The sequence below is a fragment of the Gigantopelta aegis genome, chromosome 12 (assembly GCF_016097555.1).
Source record: "Gigantopelta aegis isolate Gae_Host chromosome 12, Gae_host_genome, whole genome shotgun sequence".
Classification (NCBI taxonomy): domain Eukaryota; kingdom Metazoa; phylum Mollusca; class Gastropoda; order Neomphalida; family Peltospiridae; genus Gigantopelta; species Gigantopelta aegis.
The window spans coordinates 25,780,335-25,800,078 of record NC_054710.1 but is presented as its reverse complement, the minus strand read 5'-3'; the positions used below and the strand labels follow the sequence as shown (position 1 = coordinate 25,800,078).

Genomic DNA, 19,744 nt, shown 5'->3' with positions numbered 1-19,744 from the left:
TTAGGGAATTCCCCAAGAACCTATTTATGCTCTGTCAAAAAAAGAAACGCATAGGTGATAGGGAAAGAAGAAAAGTGTATGATTTGACAAAATATGGTAGTTTTTTTGTACAATGTTGCTGAATGACCATGTTTGTTAATGTTCCTGGAATGGGACAGCATGCCCAAATGCACTCTAAAACAAATTTAACGCACGTTGTGGCACGTTGAGCTACAATTGCAGGAAATCGGCTTGAAATGGTCAGATTTCGGCGAATGCACGTGAAACTCGGGGAAAACATTTGGGTAGTGATGAATATTTAATGCTGCAATGCTCGCAGTGATGCCTCATTTCCATTTCGACGTAGACGAGTTGTTACAAGATGCCAAGACTAAGCCTGCCGAATCGAAACATTGCAATAAGCCGCCTCCAGTTAAGTGAATCGCGGTCAGCAGTCGCACGCCACATGCACGTCCATCAGAGCACCATTTCACGTCTCTGGGACAGGTACCAGCAGTTTCATTCAGATGAAGACCGGCCCAGAAGTGAAAGACCTCGCATAACAGCTGCAGCACAAGATCGCTATATCCGGGTTCTGCACTTGCGTCACAGAACTGCCACAGCAACGAACACTGCCGGATGCATACCTTGTTTGAGAAGGGTGTCTGCACAAACCATTCGGAACCGACTTCGAGAAGCTGGTTTACGGGCTAGAAGACCGTATGTTGGCCCCGTCCTGCGACGTCAACATCGACATTTACGTGTTCGCTGGTGCACGAATGTACAGGGGTGGAACTTGGCAAACTGGCGGCGAGTATGGTTCAACGACGAGTCACCTTTCCTTCTACATGTACAGCGACGTCATGGACCACAACGTGTTTACAGACGCCGCAATGAACGTTTTGCCAGTAACTGCGTCGCCCAAGTTGACAAATTCGGTGGAGGGAGTGTCATGATGTGGGGAGCTATCTCATACACAGGCAGAAGTGAACTTGTGTTCGTACAAGGCAACCTGACAGCTGTACGCTACCGGGATGACATTCTTCGTCGTCACATGCTTCCCATTTTGGATCGGCAGAGATAACTCTTTCAGCAGAACAATGCCAGGCTACATACGGCACGTGTAACAATGGATTTCCTACATAATGCGAACATTAATGTGCTGTCATGGCCATCAATATCGCCAGATCTCAACCCCATTGAACATATATGGGACGAACTGGACAGACGTGTACGCCAGTGTGACCCGGAGCCTCAGACACTCCCGTAACTGTCACATGCACTGCAGGAAGAATGGGCTAGGATTCCACGTGCCCGGATTCAGAGACCCATTCAGTCTATGCCAACGAGATGTCGCGCAGTGATTGCTGCTGCTGGTGGCCACACACGGTACTGATTCCAGCGCCCTCGTGCGACGCTGTTTGGTGACGAAAACGCTTCCACTGCTGTCAATTCATGCACGCACACCGTCACATACTCATGTCAAATGTTACTGTGATATGATCATAAGTAACGAAATTAGCCACTTTATATTAAAGAGATGATTCCATGAATTGTTCGCCTATGCGTTTCTTTTTTGACAGAGTATACATATTCATACGCTACGTCTTGCTGTTTAGTTGGACATACTTACTTTTAAAATTTGACTGTTAAATCTTGACTGAAGCAAAATGAGTGTTCCTCTAGAGTTTATGATGTAAATGCTCTTGATTGTGTGTTGTCACGTGTGTAACGTTCATAGGAAGTTGAAAGTAAGTAACTATATGCCGAATTACGAATCTTCGATATCGAGCACGAGTTGTCATGATGCGTATTCAGAATAAGTGATATCGGTCGTAATGGTTGGTGTTGTTAATAAAACAATACACATCAACCCAATCAGCTCAGACGAGCTTCCGGCCAGTGCACCACGACTGGTATTTCAAAGTCTGTGTTATGTGCTATCCTGTCCGTGAGATGGTGTATATAAAATATCCCTTGCTACTAATTGAAAGATGTAGCGGGTTTCCTCTCTATGACTGTGTCAACATTACCATATATTTGACATCCAATAGCCAATGATTAATAAATCAATATGCGCTGATGGTGTCGTTGAACCAAACAAACTTCGTCTCAGGCGATCTAAATCAAGCCCGGCTCAGATCCGGTGTAGAAGGAACCGAGGTCTTATGAAGAGTAGTCCTTACGGATATTCATTTCTTAGAAACGAGAGTCCTACCCGGACTTTCATACCTGATTTATGTGTATGGGTTTTTCCTCTCCAATGACTTGTATTCCTTCCAGACTTAACTCCCTTTTACAGCAGTGACGGAAATACTAGACCGCAAACTAATTTAGATGTTCGTTTATTACACTTTGCAATATGTACGAGCTGCCAGGAGACACGAGAGATAAGTAAGGTTTTGGCAGCCTCCCCTCGTAGTGTGATGGATAAGTGTACGAATGTCTTACATATTTATGAACAAATATATGAAACAACTGCATGTTACAGTGTATTACCACTTCTCGCCTAATTGGCTCCATACAGCTTTTCATTCAGCGCATACTTATTATAAGTTATAATTAAACAAAATATATGACAAAATTGCGTGTTATACCGTATGTCAATACTCAGGCTCATTTTGCAATGCCCACTTCTCGATTAATTGGTTTCTATTCATTTGTAATATTCTGAAGATGACAGTGCATAAACGAGGCCAAACCAAGCTGATTTCGATATTGTATTTTATTCCAGAGCTCACGGATGGTTGCGACATAAACGGCTTAAACGTCTGTAGGTATAACGGCACATGTGAACAGCGGTGAGTATACTGTAATGTTGTACACGTGTCCATTCACGTGGGTTGTGCACTTTATTGGAACAGACTATAACAAATTTTGATCGACATGTGTCAATTTCATTTACCCTTAAACAAACTTTTAATTTAAAGCTGCAAGTTAACTGGGTATTTTGAATTGCAGCATACATTATTAATTATTATTAGCATATTTATTGAATATAAATTCAATATAAGTACATTAGAAATTTACACAATCTTGCAACCACTTAAAGGTGCTATATCATTGTTATATGTGAGCATCTGTTTGTGATAAAGTCCGACGCCATATAACCGTAAATACAATGTGTTGAGTGCGTCGTTAAATAAAACATTTCCTGTTTGTGATAAAGATTCTCAAATAAAAATGTATTTTCTACTAGTAGATAAAATTATTTTGTTATAATTATTTATGGGCATATAGTTGAAGGTGTAGTCTTTAAACTGTAAAGCAAAATTTAATTTAAAAATTACATGCAATAGCTGTCATTATGCAATATTAATACATAGCACCTTTAATACCGGTATAATAGATTACATACTCAGAATGGTTCTTGACAGTTTTGCTCAAAAGTTACTTAGAAATGTCTACACATATTTTGTTTTCGAAAGGGATAGGGGTAAACAGTCATCAGAGACGGTCCTTCACATATTGCAACAGCAATGAAATTGACACGTCGATCAAAATTTGTTATAGTCTGTTCCAAGAAAGGTCACAGGTCACCTGCTTACCGACATCTTTCATTTAATTTCAAGAGTAAACACCACCTTGTACATCAGTGAGAACCCAAACAAGTAAATATTAAATTAGGTAGAGTATCATTGAATAGATATTTACAAAATATTTACGTATCAGTTTAATATGAAAGACATCATCGACGAAAATCAGTTTTATTCTATTTCCGACACTACTTTAGTGTCTCTTCACGTGAGTATACTGTACTGTGGTACTAGTGTTTCTTCACGTGCGTATACTGTACTGTTGTGCTACTGTTTCTTCACGTGAGTATACTATACTCTTGTACTAGTGTTTCTTCACGTGAGTATACTGCACTTTTGTATTAGTGTTTCTTCACATGAGTATACTGTACTATTCTACTAGTGTTTCTTCACGTTAGTATACTGTACTATTTTACCAGTGTTTCTTCGCGTGAGTATACTGTACTGTCGTACTAGTGTATCCCCATGTGAGTATAATGTACTGTTGTACCAGTGTCTCTTCACGTGAGTATACTGTACTGTTGCACAAGTGTCTCTTCACGTGAGTATAATGTGCTGTTGTACAAGTGACTCTCCACGTGAGTATACCGCACTGTTGTACCAGTGTCTCTCCATGTGAGTATATTGCACTGTTGTACCAGTGTCTCTCCATGTGAGTATACTGCACTGTTGTACCAGTGACTCTTCATGTGAGTATAATGCACTGTTGTACCAGTGACTCTCCATGTGAGTATACTGCACTGTTGTACCAGTGTCTCTCCATGTGAGTATACTGTACTGTTGTACAAGTGTATCTCCATGTGAGTATACTGTACTGTTGTACTAGTGTCTCTCCATGTGAGTATACTGTTGTACCAGTGTATCTTCATGTGAGTATACTGTTGTACAAGCGTCTCTTCATGTGAGTATACTGTTGTACAAGTGTCTCTTCATGTGAGTATACTGTTGTACAAGTGTCTCTTCGTGTGAGTATACGCTCTACCATTTTACTAGTGTATCTTCATGTGAGTATACTGTTGTACAAGTGTCTCTTCATGTGAGTATACTGTTGTACAAGTGTCTCTTCATGTGAGTATAATGTTGTACAAGTGTTTCTTCATGTGAGTATACTCTACCATTCTACTAGTGTCTCTTCATGTGAATATACTGTTGTACCAGTGTCTCTTCCTGTGATTATACTCTACCATTCTACTAGTGTCTTCATGTGAGTATACTCTACCATTCTACTAGTGTGTCTTCATGTGAGTATACTGTTGTACCAGTGTCTCTTCATGTGGGTATACTCTACCATTCTACTAGTGTATCTTCATGTGAATATACTGTTGTACCAGTGTGTCTTCATGTGAGTATACTCTACCATTCTACTAGTGTGTCTTCATGTGAGTATACTCTACCATTCTACTAGTGTGTCTTCATGTGAGTATACTGTTGTACAAGTGTTTCTTCATGTGAGTATACTCTACCATTCTACTAGTGTCTCTTCATGTGAATATACTGTTGTACCAGTGTGTCCTTCATGTGAGTATACTCTACCATTCTACTAGTGTGTCTTCATGTGAGTATACTCTACCATTCTACTAGTGTGTCTCCATGTGAGTATACTCTACCATTCTACTAGTGTGTCTCCATGTGAGTATACTCTACCATTCTACTAGTGTGTCTCCATGTGAGTATACTCTACCATTCTATTACTATTTCTTCACGTCAGAGGGGCGAGACATAGCCCAGTGGTAAAGCGTTCGCTTGGTGTGTGGTCGGTCTAGGATCGATCCCCGTCGGTGGACACATTTGGGTATTTCTCGTTCCAGCCAGTGCTCCACAACTGGTGTAACAATGGCCATGGTATGTACTATCCTGTCTATGAGATGGTGTATATAAAAAAGTGCCTTGATAGTAGGAGTTGCCACATCGGGAAGAAATGAGATGGAATGCAAGAGAAAGGTAAGGGGGCAGTAAGAAAAAAAAAAAAAAAAAAATCCCTTCTTGCTAATCAAAAAGAGTAGCCCATGAAGTGACGACAACAGGTTTCATCTCTCAATGTATGTGTGGTCTTTAACCCTATGTCTGACGCCATATAACCGTACGTGAGTATACTGTATTATTGTACTAGTGTTTCTTTACGTGAGTATACTGTACTATTGTACTAGTGTCTCTTCATGTGAGTATACTGCACTGCTGTACTAGTGTTTCTTCACGTGAGTATACTGTACTGTTGTACTAGTGTTTCTTCACGTGAGTATACTGCACTATTGTGCTAGTGTCACTTTGCGAGAGTATACTGTACTGTTGTACTAGTGTATATTCACATGGGTATACTGTACTGTTGTACTAGTGTCTATTCACATGGGTATACTGTACTGTTGTACTAGCGTTTCTTCACGTGAGTATACTGTACTGTTGTACTAGTGTCTATTCGCGTGAGCATACTGTACTGCTGTACAATTGTTTCTTCACGTGAGTATACTGTACTGTTGTACTAGTGTTTTTTTCACGTGAGTATACGGCACTGTTGTACTAGTGTTTATTCACGTGAGCATAGTGTACTGCTGTACAAGTGTTTCTTCACGTGAGTATACTGCACTGTTGTACTAGTGTTTCTTCACGTGAGTATACTGTACTGCTGTACTAGTGTTTCTTCACGTGAGTATACTGCACTATTGTGCTAGTGTCACTTTGCGAGAGTATACTCTACTGTTGTACTAGTGTCTATTCACATGGGTATACTGTACTGTTGTACTAGTGTCTTTTCACATGGATATACTGTACTGTTGTACTAGCGTTTCTTCACGTGAGTATACTGTACTGTTGTACTAGTGTCTATTCGCGTGAGCATACTGTACTGATGTACAAGTGTTTCTTCACGTGAGTATACTGCACTGTTGTAGCAGTGTTTCTTCACGTGAGTATACTGTACTGTTGTACTAGTGCATATTCACGTGAGCATACAACACTGCTGTACGAGTGTTTCTTCACGTGAGTATACTGTACTGTTGTAATAGTGTATATTCACGTGAGCATACAGCACCGCTGTACGAGTGTTTCTTCACGTGAGTATACTGTACTGTTGTACTAGTGTTTGTTCACGCGATTATACTGCACTGTTGTACTAGTGTCTATTCACGTGAGCATAGTGTACTGTTGTACAAGTGTTTCTTCACGTGAGTACACTGCACTGTTATACTAGTGTCTATTCACGTGAGCATAGTGTACTGTTGTACAAGTGTTTCTTCACGTGAGTATACTGCACCGTTCTACTAATGTATATTCACATGGGTATACTGTACTGTTGTACTAGCGTTTCTTCACGTGAGTATACTGTACTGTTGTACTAGTGTATATTCGCGTGAGCATACTGTACTACTGTACGTGTGTCTCTTCACGTAAGTATACTGTACTGTTGTACTAGTGTTTTTTTCACGTGAGTATACCGTACCTTTGTACTACATGAGTATACTGTGCTGTTGTACCAGTGTTTCTTCACGTGAGTATACTGTACTGTTGTACAATTTGTTTTTCACGTGAGTATACTGTACTGTTGTACTAGTGTTTCTTCATGTGAGTATACTGTACTGTTGTACTAGTGTTTCTTCACATGTGTATACTGTACTACTACACTAGTGTTTCTTCAGCTGAGTATACTGTTGAGTATACTTTGCTAATACTCTCACCGCCAATTAAATGAAGTGAGGACTTTGCACAGATATCTGACATAACTTGATATGGCATGGGCAGGAATGTATCTGGATGTACCCCCAACAAAGTTCTTTCAATACATCTTATTAAAGGTCTGACTCAAGGACATATGTGACACTGAATAGCATCACTACACTGTTTGTGCCTCGGTTAACTACACAGAAGGCACGAGGAATGTATCTAACATCTCCTTCTTCAATATCTATGTCAATATGTAGTACTGTGGAATTAGTGTTGTTCAATATGGCCACACATGGTTCTACTTTGGACTCCCAAAAAAGAGTTTCACTAATAACTATATCTGTTTTGGAGATATTGTTTTATATTAAGAAATTCAGGTGTGACTGAACGCGTCAAATCATTCATATCAATGGGTGACATCCGGTGAAAAGTGTACTGTGACATGAATTAGAAGGGAATTTATCTGAAAGGCCTTTTGTCGCCTGCCCAATGGAACAAAAATGAGGACAGTATCACCAGTGTTGATGTGATGAGATTCCTCTTACACGTGCAACTGATATCGTTTAAGACATGTGCCAATATTTGAAAAGTGAGACCAAATTATCTGTATCATTGGACGCTTTCTGGGCATCATCCAACAAGTTACTCCAGAATGTTATTGTGGAAACCCTATCGTCATTACAACCTGGGCGGATCTAAAAATACAAAACAAGTGCGGTTATGGGTATGGGCACTATTTTTAAGTGCCCATATCCAAGGATAGGTTCAGGCACGCTCATCCCGGTTAAGATCGACGCCAAAAGGCCCTGCGTTTATGCGATTCGCACGGATCGAACGGCGGATTGAGAGGCGCTTGTACGGCGGTCGCACAACGCTCTGATTGGTTGTACGGCGGTTGTACCGCATGCGCACAGGTCGCACGCGAGTTGAACAAAAATCGCACGGCGCTTGCGCGGGACTCATACAGGTCGCACGGAACTTGAACAGTTGCCGGATGTTTCAGGAGGAAAAGTCGCACGGGAGTTGAAAGGCAGTTGCACAAGTGATACTGCGCAGGGGGGGGGGGGGGGGGGGGGGGGGGGGGGGGGGGGGGGCCTAGATAATTCTTACGGGAATTGCACGGCTGTACGATGTTTTAGTCGCATCGGAGTTGTATAAAGAATTGTTCAAGTGAGAGCTGGGCATAAACATTCATTCATAGTACGTCTAAAACATTGACGTATACCATACTTGTATCCTGCTATTACATCGTTTCTGTTCCGGTTACCAATATCAAGTAGCCTACCAGTGTGTCAACTGGTTGTGCTTAAGAAACTATTACAGTTGTCAGCGTTTAAATTCATGGTTTTGAAATTAAATTGCCTGCGGGGCCAATACAATCAATGGCAATTAATGTTAGTCAGCAGGCTATTGACACAATACACCATATACAGAGTACGTTCACTACTTTAATTTGAATACAAGCTCCCCACTGTACAAACATATTTGATCTTATGTAATATCTCTCCTTACGCACCCAACCCTTCTTGTGAAATATTATTAGGCTTCTTTTTTTCTTTTTTTTAACACATCGCACTGACATTTTTTAACCATGGTGGCCAAGCAACGTTATATTCACATGATGTTTCAATAACGGAAATGCTGAACTCTCGGAATAAAATAAAATCTCGACAAACAGAATAGAAAATATGCAAGCTTGACTGTTTTGTTTCTTTGAATACTATGTTTTGATGTTTTTAAAGCACACAGATCAACTTTCTTATGACAAGCAAAATATGCTTATGCATTCGAGATAAAGAGAAAATAAAGTGGGGGAAATACAACAGGTTTATAAAGGTACACGGTAAATACAGAAATGGTGAAAAAACATAGTGCAGTATGTGGACCTTTGAATATCTACCGAAGTGTACCTTTGTTTGCCTTCATTTCTGGCCCCTTTACGGCGAATTCGGCTAATTTACCAACCTCTGGTGGCACTCTGTCGACACATACGTACTTCGTATGTGGTCCTCAAGAGTGCCTATATCGTACACGCATGTGAGATTGTGCTTATCGGTTAGCATGTTGAAGCTGTGTTCCAATCAGCGTCTTTAAACGTTTCAGAACTGTTTTGGAAATGTTTTAACGACTTAAATGTTTGGTCGTTCCTATACAGTGCTGTTATAACGTTGTAAAAACGTTTTAACAAAACAAAAAAGAGAGAAGAAAAAACTCACCAGTGTAGATAGCAATAAAAGTCAAAAGACTAGAAGCGGTCAGAACGATAGGAAACTGTTAAAATGGCTGTGAGTATTGTATTATAGATTGAACAAATAATTGGGATCATGAATTACCAGTGACGGAAGTAAAATAGCTAAACATATATATTAAAAGTTAAAAACCCCAAAGCAAATTAGGGATAGGGGATTGGTTGAAAGCAATATATCTCAAAATGGTCAAATATGACAGAATGCCATCTGCCGGAAATATCTTCTAGCATGTGTCCTTAAACAAAATCAACAATAAAGAAACTTAAAGCGGCAGTATCCGGAATATATTTATTATTTAAGCATATAGAACAGAAAATCCAACTACGTTTGGTGCATATATGACGCCGCACTCCGCATTGGTTTCACTACGCTGGCTTATCCAGGTCAAAAACAAAGCCAGTAGTTTGAAAGTGGGACACTTTTGACGGGCTCATACCGATCTCGGTTTTCATTGGCTTATGACAAGTATAGAATTCCCCAACAAGAGATCACGTAAGATTTCGCAATTGTTGAACAAATTTAACTGTCTTGATTGAGGGGTCGTCTCATATCTTCAAAACATATTTATATTCACAACGCCTTTCCAGGGGTCGGTGGGTGGGGGATTTGCCTTGAAATTTTGACAGTGGCCAGCTGTTGGCAGACGCGTTACATGTAAGGGGGTGTTACTAATTACGTAACGCTCTAGGGGTAGATGAAGAGGGTACTGTGTTCGATTTACGTAACATTTTTCAAGACTATGTTATTTTTATTCATTAGTTAGACTTAAAAAGGTGTTTTTTTTGGAAATGCGCGGTCAGTCTAGGATCGATCCCCATCGGCGGGTATATAAAAGACCATAGTATGTGATATCCTGTCTGTGGGATGGTACATATAAACGATATCTTGCTAAAAAAAAAAAAAAAAAATGTAGCGGGTTTCCAAGGCGCGTGTGCAGGGATTTCAGCGGGGTTGGGGTTATATATGGGGCCATGCTTCCCCAAAAAATACATTTCATTTTGTTTAAGCTTGGGCAAGTAAGGGTTTCGACCTCCAATACCCTCCCCCTGCACATGCACCCGATTCCTCTCTAAGATTATATGTCAAACTTACCAAATGTTAGACATCCAACAGCAGATGGAAGGAAGGATAGGATATGTTTTATTTAACGACGCACTCAACACATTTTATTTACGGTTGTATGGGGTCGGATGATTATTAAATCAATATGCTTTATCTTTGATGTCGTTAAACAACCCCCTCACCCTAACTTTACCCTTTCCAAACGAAATAATATTTATTTGAATTTCTCGATTTTAACACGTAAAATTAAGAAGTGAAAACGTTCATTGTCTACTTTAGTATATCTTATTTTAAAAATATATACATGATTAATGTGTTACTAGTATACAAACTGAAGTTTGAAAGTTCTACTAACACTTTGTAAAATATCAATTCTGAAATAGGAAGGTACGACTGTCGATAATACGTTGTGAAGATCAAACCGGTTTTAACTAAAGACTCTAGTACCGTATCCTCACGTTCTTCGTACAGCGCAAGATTTCTCTTTTAATTTTTTGAGACGAACCCTACAATTTGAAATCGGCAAACGCACGTGTTAACTGAAACTAACAACAGGCTGTCGTTTGTGCTTTGCCGAGCTATGGCGGCACAGGCGACGAATCAAGCGTATACGTTTGACGATATCCGTTCACAGCGAAGACACGACTTTTTAAAAAGTGCATTTGAGCTTGTATTTCACATTTGTAAATGATGTTATAATATGGTAACCAGAGAATGTAACTTTAATTAATACCCCTATTTCAACTTTCAGGAAAAACACATTCCTCTGCTGGACTATTAGTTCTGTGGAAATAATGTGCATTATTGTAAATTGTGGTTTTGCATTTTGAAAACAATACTATTTCAGAAACGCACTTGAACTGACGTGTAAAGACTCGAAGCTGGAACAATGTGGAAAACCTCAAGGCCCGTACTCTTTGTCGAACCTTGCCAAAGGGGTATCGAACTTGTGCGGAAGTGAGTTTAACTAAGATTTGTTCTATGGAGAGTTTGTCAACTGGCTTTGTCTGTTTTGTTTCGTTTTTCTGGGTTGTAGCTCTCTCTCTCTCTCTCTCTCTCTCTCTCTCTCTCTCTCTCTCTCTCTCTCTCTCTCTCTCTCTCTCTCTCTCTCTCTCTCTCTCTCTCTCTCTCTCTCTCTCTCATGTATTTAACAGGGGCAAGGCCTAGCTCAGTTGTAGAGCACTCACCTGAGGTACTATGTGTAGTCGGATCGATCTCCCTAATTGAATAGAGACATCGGACATAAGGTTGGTAGGTACAAGGTTCACAGCTTGGTATCGCCTCCCACCCAGTGCCAGTTTTAACGACTCGATGGTTAGGTGTAACACCACTACATCCAGAGATGTGATTTTTCAGCTTTTTGTCTGATTTCAGCTTTTTTTTGGCTTGAAATAATTTTCAGAAAATGGACTGGATTTCATTGGAAATGCTAAAAGATTACCTTTATGTAGGTACTGTAGAGAGATTTTAGCTTTTAAAATATATTTTCAGCTTTTATTTTAAAATAGGCATCACATCACTGTACACCCTCTTCTCGTTCCAGCCAGTGCACCACGACTGGTATATCAAAAACCGTGGTATGTACTACCCTGTCTGTGGGATGGTGCATATAAAAGATCCCTTTATGTTAATCGAAAAGAGTAACCCATGAAGTGTCCTCTCTCAATATCTGTGTGGTCCTCAAGCATATGTCTGACACCATATAACCGTAAATAAAATGTATTGAGTGCGTCGTTAAATAAAACATATCTTTTTTTCTACTACACCTTCTTCTCTTTCTCTAACCACTAACGATTATCAACTAACCTACTGTCCCAGACATACAGCCCAGATAGCCGGGGGGGGGGGGGGGGGGGGGCCCAGGACAGCGTGCTTGAACCTTAATTGGATATAAGCACCAAAACAAGTTAATTGAAATGAAATGTTTGATGTCGAGTAACAAGAAACACCGCTTTTTCGACAATGAGGTGTGTTTTTCCAGACCATTTATGTGGGGTTTTTTTACAGGTGCTAACAGTCATTCGCGAAATTTAGATGTCTCGAACATGCGCTAAGGTGTGAATTCGCGAAAAAACCCCATACCACGTCGTAATATTAATCTGGTTTTCTGTCTACATACATATGTATCTAAAATCATACCCAGTTGACTGCAGATATATTGGACTATGATCCAAACAGCTTGATATAACGTTGGGTCGCGATAAACGTAATGTTTAGAAACAGTGGACACTGGGACCAGTTCACGACGTCCAGATGTCCCTGGCTAACGAGAAAGCAGAGGTCGTAATGCCGACGTTTGACTCTACATATACCTCTTGTTGTTTATTTTCAGCTGAGTCAAGATTTTCGCAACTGCAAGTATATCTGAGTATCTGCCCAACTTATGCAGCCTGTCAAATTAAATTCTTCGCCAGTAACGTTACAAACTTGAGCTATGCTGAAACGGTGTGTGGGTAGGTTTACAAATTGTGTATCTATATAGTATTAATAAAGCCACTAACGCTTCAATACTCGTATATCTACACAAGACAGAATTCAAAGACGGTTTTGACAATATGTCTGCCTGTATGTCTCTTTCGCCTGTTTCCCTTTATCTCAATTTATTTTCCTCTCTCCCCCATTATGCTTCTCTCTGTCTCTTATTCTTTCCATACCCCCTCTCTTTCTGTATCTTGTTCTTTCCGTACCCCCATCTCTCTCTGTGTCTTGTTCTTTCCGCACCTCTCCCCTTTAACTAACACATATACTCCCATAAGGCTTCATTTTGAAGCCTCGTTTATATTCAAATTCCCAAACAGAATCGGCAAAATCATGAAAACATGCCAGAGCTATTGTCATGGCCCTTCATTCTCTGGCCCAGTGGTAAAGCATGGGCATGACACAGATTTGCCTCCACCATCAATTGCATTCAATTGTTCTATTGAGGCTGTAACGCACTCGCCTGATGCGCATTCGGTCTGGGATCGATGCCCGTCGGTGGGCCCATTGGGCCATTTCTCGTTCCAGCCAATGTACCACGACTGGTATATCAAAGGTCGTGGTATGTGCTATCCTATCTGTGGGATGGTGCATATAAAATATCCTTTGCTACTAATGGAAAAATGTGGCAGGTTTCCTCTCTATGACTGTGTCAAAATTACCATATGTTTGACATCCAATAGCCGGTGATTAATAAATCAATGTGCTCTAGTGGTGTCGTTAAACAAAATACTTTTTTTTTTGATGAGTTTGTTAATCAACCCTTTTAGAAAAGATACCATATTTGATATAATACATAAAATGTACAGTAATGTATTATCAAACAGACTAAATGTTGAAAGTCACCTTTCCCCCAATGCAAATCATTATGATTTGGCACCATCTTGCATCATTTTATATGGTGAACTAATTTTATATTTGTGGTATGTTTTGATACTTTCTTTGAAGTGACGGACTTGATAGCTGTGGTGACAATATTCATAACGGGTGCCATCTGGGGGCGATATGTAGCCCAGTGGTAAAGCGCTTGCTCGATGCGCAGTCGGTCTGGGATCGATCACTGTCGGTGGGCCCATTGGGCTATTTCTCATTTCAGCCAGTGCACCAAAACTGGTATATCAAAGACCGTGATATGAACTAACCTGTCTGTGGGATGGTGCATATAAAAGATCCCTTGCTGCTAATGGAAAAGGGTAGCCCATGAAGTGGCGACAGCTTGTTTTCTCTCTTAATATCTATCCGATGCCAGTTTTGATTTATAGTAACTCGTCTGGGAGTGGCAGTCTTCTTTGTGGCGATGCACGATAAATTATTCTCCAGTGAAGAATCACCTCGGGAGTGGCTGTCCTATAGACGTGGCACTAGATTAAGATTCCTAAAATCAAGCACTATTTTGCCAACTCTCCATTGAACTCTGCATTGTGCAGAGATACGGCCCTGATCACGAATTAGTTTTGTTAATCGGCCTAAGGCAAACAGGTACTTTCTCACGTTTATAACAGCTAATAATGCCATTCATAAGTCTTTGATTTTATAAATTGTATGACAAATGGCCGCCATTTTTATTTAGCCACCTTGTGTATTTTTTACCATCATGGATCATAAATCTAAATTTTCAGATTTTCAACATAGATTTTTTTTTATAACTTAAATGTACACATGTATGCTAATGCCGAAACAAATCCTATAAAATTCGTTGGGATATCAATTAAATGGTTATTAATTAAACTATCTGCCGCCAATTTGTTTTCAGACATTTTGTATCATAAAACATAATTTTTCAGATGGCCAACGTATTTTGTTTTTGGATTCAGCATCCCCAAATAAAGTTTAAAAATTGTGTTTTACCAAATCCTCCCCACCCCACCCACCCCCCCCCCCCCCCCCCACCCCCCCCAAAAAAAAAAAAACAGGAAAAAAAAAAGAAAAAAAAAAGCAAACAAATAAACAAAACAAAACAACAACAACAACAACAAAATGTCTGCACGTTTGATTCTTGGACAATGGGACCTGACTACAAAGTGTGTTAGTTATTTTGTTTCCATAAAAAAAATTCTAAGGTGAACGCCATACGTGTAATACTCATCTTTTCTGTTATTGTTTCAGGAATCACTTTACAATAACGAATTGTCTGCTGAAAAATATCAAACCCTGTCAGGCCATAGCAACTCAAAGTGAGCAAACGTCACTGACTGACACGAGAGATGAATTCGCCAAGTTCTGCCCAGATGGTAAGTTCTGCCCATATGGTATGTTCTGCCCAGATGATAAGTTTTCCTCATGGTATGTCTGTCCATATGGTAAGTTGTACCCAGATGGTATGTTCTGCCCTGTGGTAAGTTCCGCCCAGATGATAAGTTGTTCTGCCCAGATGGTAATTAGTTCTGCCCACATGGTATGTTCTGCCCACATGGTAAGAACTGTCCACATGGTACGTTCTGACCAGATGGTAAGTCTTCCAGATGATAAGGCCTGACACACACCAGAGCTACATGTAACAGTTGAGGGACATTTTTCTTGAAACCTAGAGCACATTGGTTATTAATCATCGGCTAATGGATAGTCTTAGTAGCAAGGACCTTTCGCATGCACCACCCCACAAACAGGATAGCACATGTCACGGTCTTTGATATACCAGTCGTGGGGCACTGGCTGAAGTGAGAAACAGCTCAATGGGTCCACCGACTGGGATCGATCCCAGATTGACCGCGCATCAGCTAAACGCTTCACCACTGAGCTACGTCCACCCCTCACTGTGATAGAGGTTTTTAAGACGTCTTTAATTCATGTAATTCAGTCATATAAATGAGTCCTTGCTGTTTTTCGGAAACACTAGCTCATTGTATGACAGCAGCAGGTTTTCCCTCTAATTACCCGTGTGCTTCTTGAGCGTATGTCTGACGCCATCTAACATGAATTAAACTGTCTTCCATGCGTCATTAGATAAAACATTCCTTCCTTAACATAATAGCCCTGATGTGATAGTCAAATATGGTCACAGTATTTTTGGTTGAAAACGACGTCACTTGACCCCAGATAATTTTTATATAACCCCCCACCCCACCAAAGAAGCAACTTTATTTCGATATAAACATAGGCGTACAGGCTCCTATTTTTATAGGTGAGGGGGGAAGGCTTTAAACGAAAATGCCCAAATCTGCATATCAACATTTATTCATATAGATTACTACCAAACCGCTATATAGGTTTGCAAACGAATCCCTGCGCATTTTGTATATGGATTATAACTAATTTTGAGGGTGGAATGGTGGAAATACACGGTAAAAAGGTCTCATGTTAGAACGTTTTGCCCAAATATCTGTATAATGTTTGCTCGAATTTGAGCACTGTGGATGGGGGGGGGGGGGGGGGGGGGGGGGGGGGGGGGGGGGGGGGGTAGTTGCATAAATTTACATATTTTCTAAATATAAGAATTTTTTTAGTTATCATATTTATGAAAATAATTTTTTTTTTTTTTCTGAAAACTGGGCCCAAATGCCATACGGCTACTTGACAGTTTATAACATCTAATTTCGTTTCAACTTATTTTTGTGCTTACATCCAATTAAGGTTCAAGCACCCTGTCCTGGGCACACACCTCAGCTATCTGGGTTGTCTGTCCAGGACAGTGAGTTAATTGTTAATTGTTAGAGGTTAATGAGATAGAAGAAGGTGTAGTGGCTTTACACCTACTCAATGAGTCGTTAAAACTCCCTCTAGGTGGGACCCGGTATGTTTTGAAATGAAGTGCACACTTGGTACACTATTTGAAGCTATGACGGCCTACTAAAATATTTGGACTCTGCATTTTTACAAAAACATCCTGGGTCACATAACATGATACTCCCAAGATTATAAGTACTTTTGGCAACATCACCATGACTTACAATAAACGAGATGTAATAAGCTGTAATTTATGTTTATTTCATTTCAACTTATGTTCGTGTTTATATTGAATTAAGGTTCAAGCAAGTTGTCCTGGATACACAACTGGGCTGTCTGAGTTGTCTGATCAGGACAGTTTATTAGTTGTTAGTGGTTAGTGAGAGAGAAGAGAGTATAGTGGTCTTACATTCGAATCGTTAAAACTCACTCTGGGTGGGAGCCGGTACCGGGCTGTGAACCAGTACCTACCAGCCTTATGACCGATGGCTTAACCACGACACCACAGAAGCTGGTAATAAGCTATCAAATGAACTACGAAGTAGCTACGTGACGTTTGGGTGTATTTTTTTCAGAAAATAAATTTAGAAAAGGTTGGGAAATGTTTATGTGAAACATATGTTTGTCATGAACATGCCAATTAAAAAAAGTTAAGTAGCAAATATATAATGTTCATAATGTAAACTCTCATTTACTAACCCTAATTTCCAATCTTCAGCTGCATACAATAACACGTGTCTCCTCGTTGTCACTCCAATCTCGAACTGCCGATGACTTTTCCACCTTCCCCTTACATGCCTTGCACGTGCTACTACCTTCCAAAACCACATCACATATTACATTGTTGCATTATTCCCCCCTAAGAATTAAGTCATCTGCGACTCTACTAATGCTAATAATAGATATCACTAAATATAACAGGAGAGCAAATGTAATACACTGCAATATATAACATTTATGACCTAATTCGACTATACGTGGACAATGTTCACGTTTTAAAATAAATAAAATGACACGATTTTATAGTAAACCTATGTATAATTATTGAATACTACATATCATATCAAAAGGCCATGTTATTAATGTAGCATTGCTAATATATACATCTTATTTACACTTTATATACAAGTATTTACAAATTTGTACTTACAAATTCTTCAAGATGTTTTGGTTTGGTTGTTAATCGACCAGACCATATTTGTCTTGGAACTCATGCATCAACAGATCCATGTACTAGAGCATCTCCCAGTTCTATATCATTATGGCCATGTTAACCTTCATCCCTAGCCCTACCTAATGCAATATCTGGAAGGTCATCATATCAAAGGCTACCACAGTTCCTTCCCATTATTCATTTGAGACCAAACTGCACTTACAACCACATTTGAAGCATCTGTTTGCAATATAAACACGTTACTAAAGTCAGGATAGGCTAAAATAGGAGGATTAACCAAGTTGTCTTTCAGCGTTCTAAATGCTGCAATTTCCGAACACTTTCACACAAAACGCCGATAGTAGGATACCAATCCAAGAAATGTGCGAACTTCCGCAAGTCGATGTAACTGGGTAATATATCATCTTCTCAACATTTGGCGGGTCTGGCTCCACCCCTTTATTAGACACCTTGTACCCAAAAAAAATCACTTCCTGTTTGAAAAAGTGACATTTTGAAGGTTTAACTTTCAGACCAGGCTTTTGTAAACATTGCAACACCTGCCTGAGTAAATCCACATGTTGTTGAAAACTTGTACTCAATACAATAATATCATCACTATAAACCAGACAACACTTCCAACTCAGTTTCGCTAAAACAAACTCCATCAGCCGTTGAAATGCCGCTGGTGCATTTGTTAGTCCAAACGGCATTACGATGAACTGGTAAAGACCATTACCACTACTGAATGCAGTTTTCTCTCCATCATGGGGATCTACTCCAACCTGCCAATACTCAGTTGCCAAATCAAGTGTACTAAACTATATAGAACCTGCTAGACTGTCAATACATTCATCAATTCTTGGCAAAGGATACGCATCCTTATGTGTCACATTATTAAGACGACGAAAATCCACACAGAATCGATGTGTACCATCTTGTTTCCGAACCAGACAAATAGGACTATGACTATCCTCGATATCATTGTTTAACATTGCCAGTGTTTGCCTGTCAACGTCTTCCTTTAAATTGCCAGAAATTCGTCTTGGTGATTGTTTAATAGGCAGCGAAGTACCTGTGTCAATTTTATGATCAACTATGGAAGTACGATCAAGATCATCGGGACCTGATGATACGACATCATGAAAATCATTCAGCATTGAACACAACTGGATTCTTTTGTCCAAAAGTTAATTCTGTACTGTCTAAATTGAAATCTGCTTTGATTATGCTCGAGGGTTTACCCACCTTAGTAGACTGTACATTTGATTTGACTGCACCCACAATTTCATAAACACCAATACATGCTATTTGTTCACACTGGTTTATAGCTGCATAAAATGTTCCCAATGGAGTGTGTTCAAAAATTGTAACAGGGACATCAGACACATCCATTACTTGCACCAACGTAGAAGCATTTACAACCTTTGAAATTGATCTTGCGATCAATAAGTTTTGATGTTCAGAACGTTTATCTGGTTCCAACACACCTTCAAAATCATCTGGCACTACATCACGTTTACAACTAGGAATCATCTTAGCTTTAATCAACATTTCTTGTCTTGGTTAAACAATGGTAGTTTCTTTTATCACAGCCAAGCATATTGTTGGAAAAACCCTCCATTTGGGTAAGAGAGGAATAATGATATTGATTTGATATATTTTTGCATTCAATAACTTCTGCTTGGATTCTCTTTCATCATTAGAAAAAAAATGAAAATTTTAATGTTGTATTTGATTCAAATGTTTTCTGTAAACGAGCAGTGGGAATCGACACAGCCACAGGATCAAATAATTGTATATTGTCTTTAAACAGTTTCAGTTTGTTAATAATTTCAGCTGCAAGAATGTCTGAAATGTCAAGTTCTGTTCCTCCTGGGTGAACACATTTATACAACATATCATTTATACCCGCAGCTAATTTTACAAACACTAAATCTTTCTTAAAATCATGTTGTTTCAAGCAATCG

The 19,744-nt window shown here is 39.6% G+C and overlaps 1 protein-coding gene across 3 annotated transcripts in view; it reads left to right on the top strand.

The window, feature by feature from the left end:
• The window catches only part of LOC121386839, a 45,243-nt gene extending 29,496 nt beyond the window's left edge, over positions 1–15,747 (top strand). For all 3 annotated transcript variants that reach the window (XM_041517853.1, XM_041517855.1, XM_041517854.1), the window contains 4 exons: positions 2,714–2,780; positions 11,328–11,437; positions 12,813–12,933; positions 15,065–15,747. In XM_041517853.1, the coding sequence (XP_041373787.1) occupies positions 2,714–2,780; positions 11,328–11,437; positions 12,813–12,933; positions 15,065–15,434 (668 nt within the window). In that variant the 3' untranslated portion in view covers positions 15,435–15,747. The remainder of the gene's footprint in view (positions 1–2,713; positions 2,781–11,327; positions 11,438–12,812; positions 12,934–15,064) is intronic.
• Positions 15,748–19,744: the final 3,997 nt, after the last annotated feature.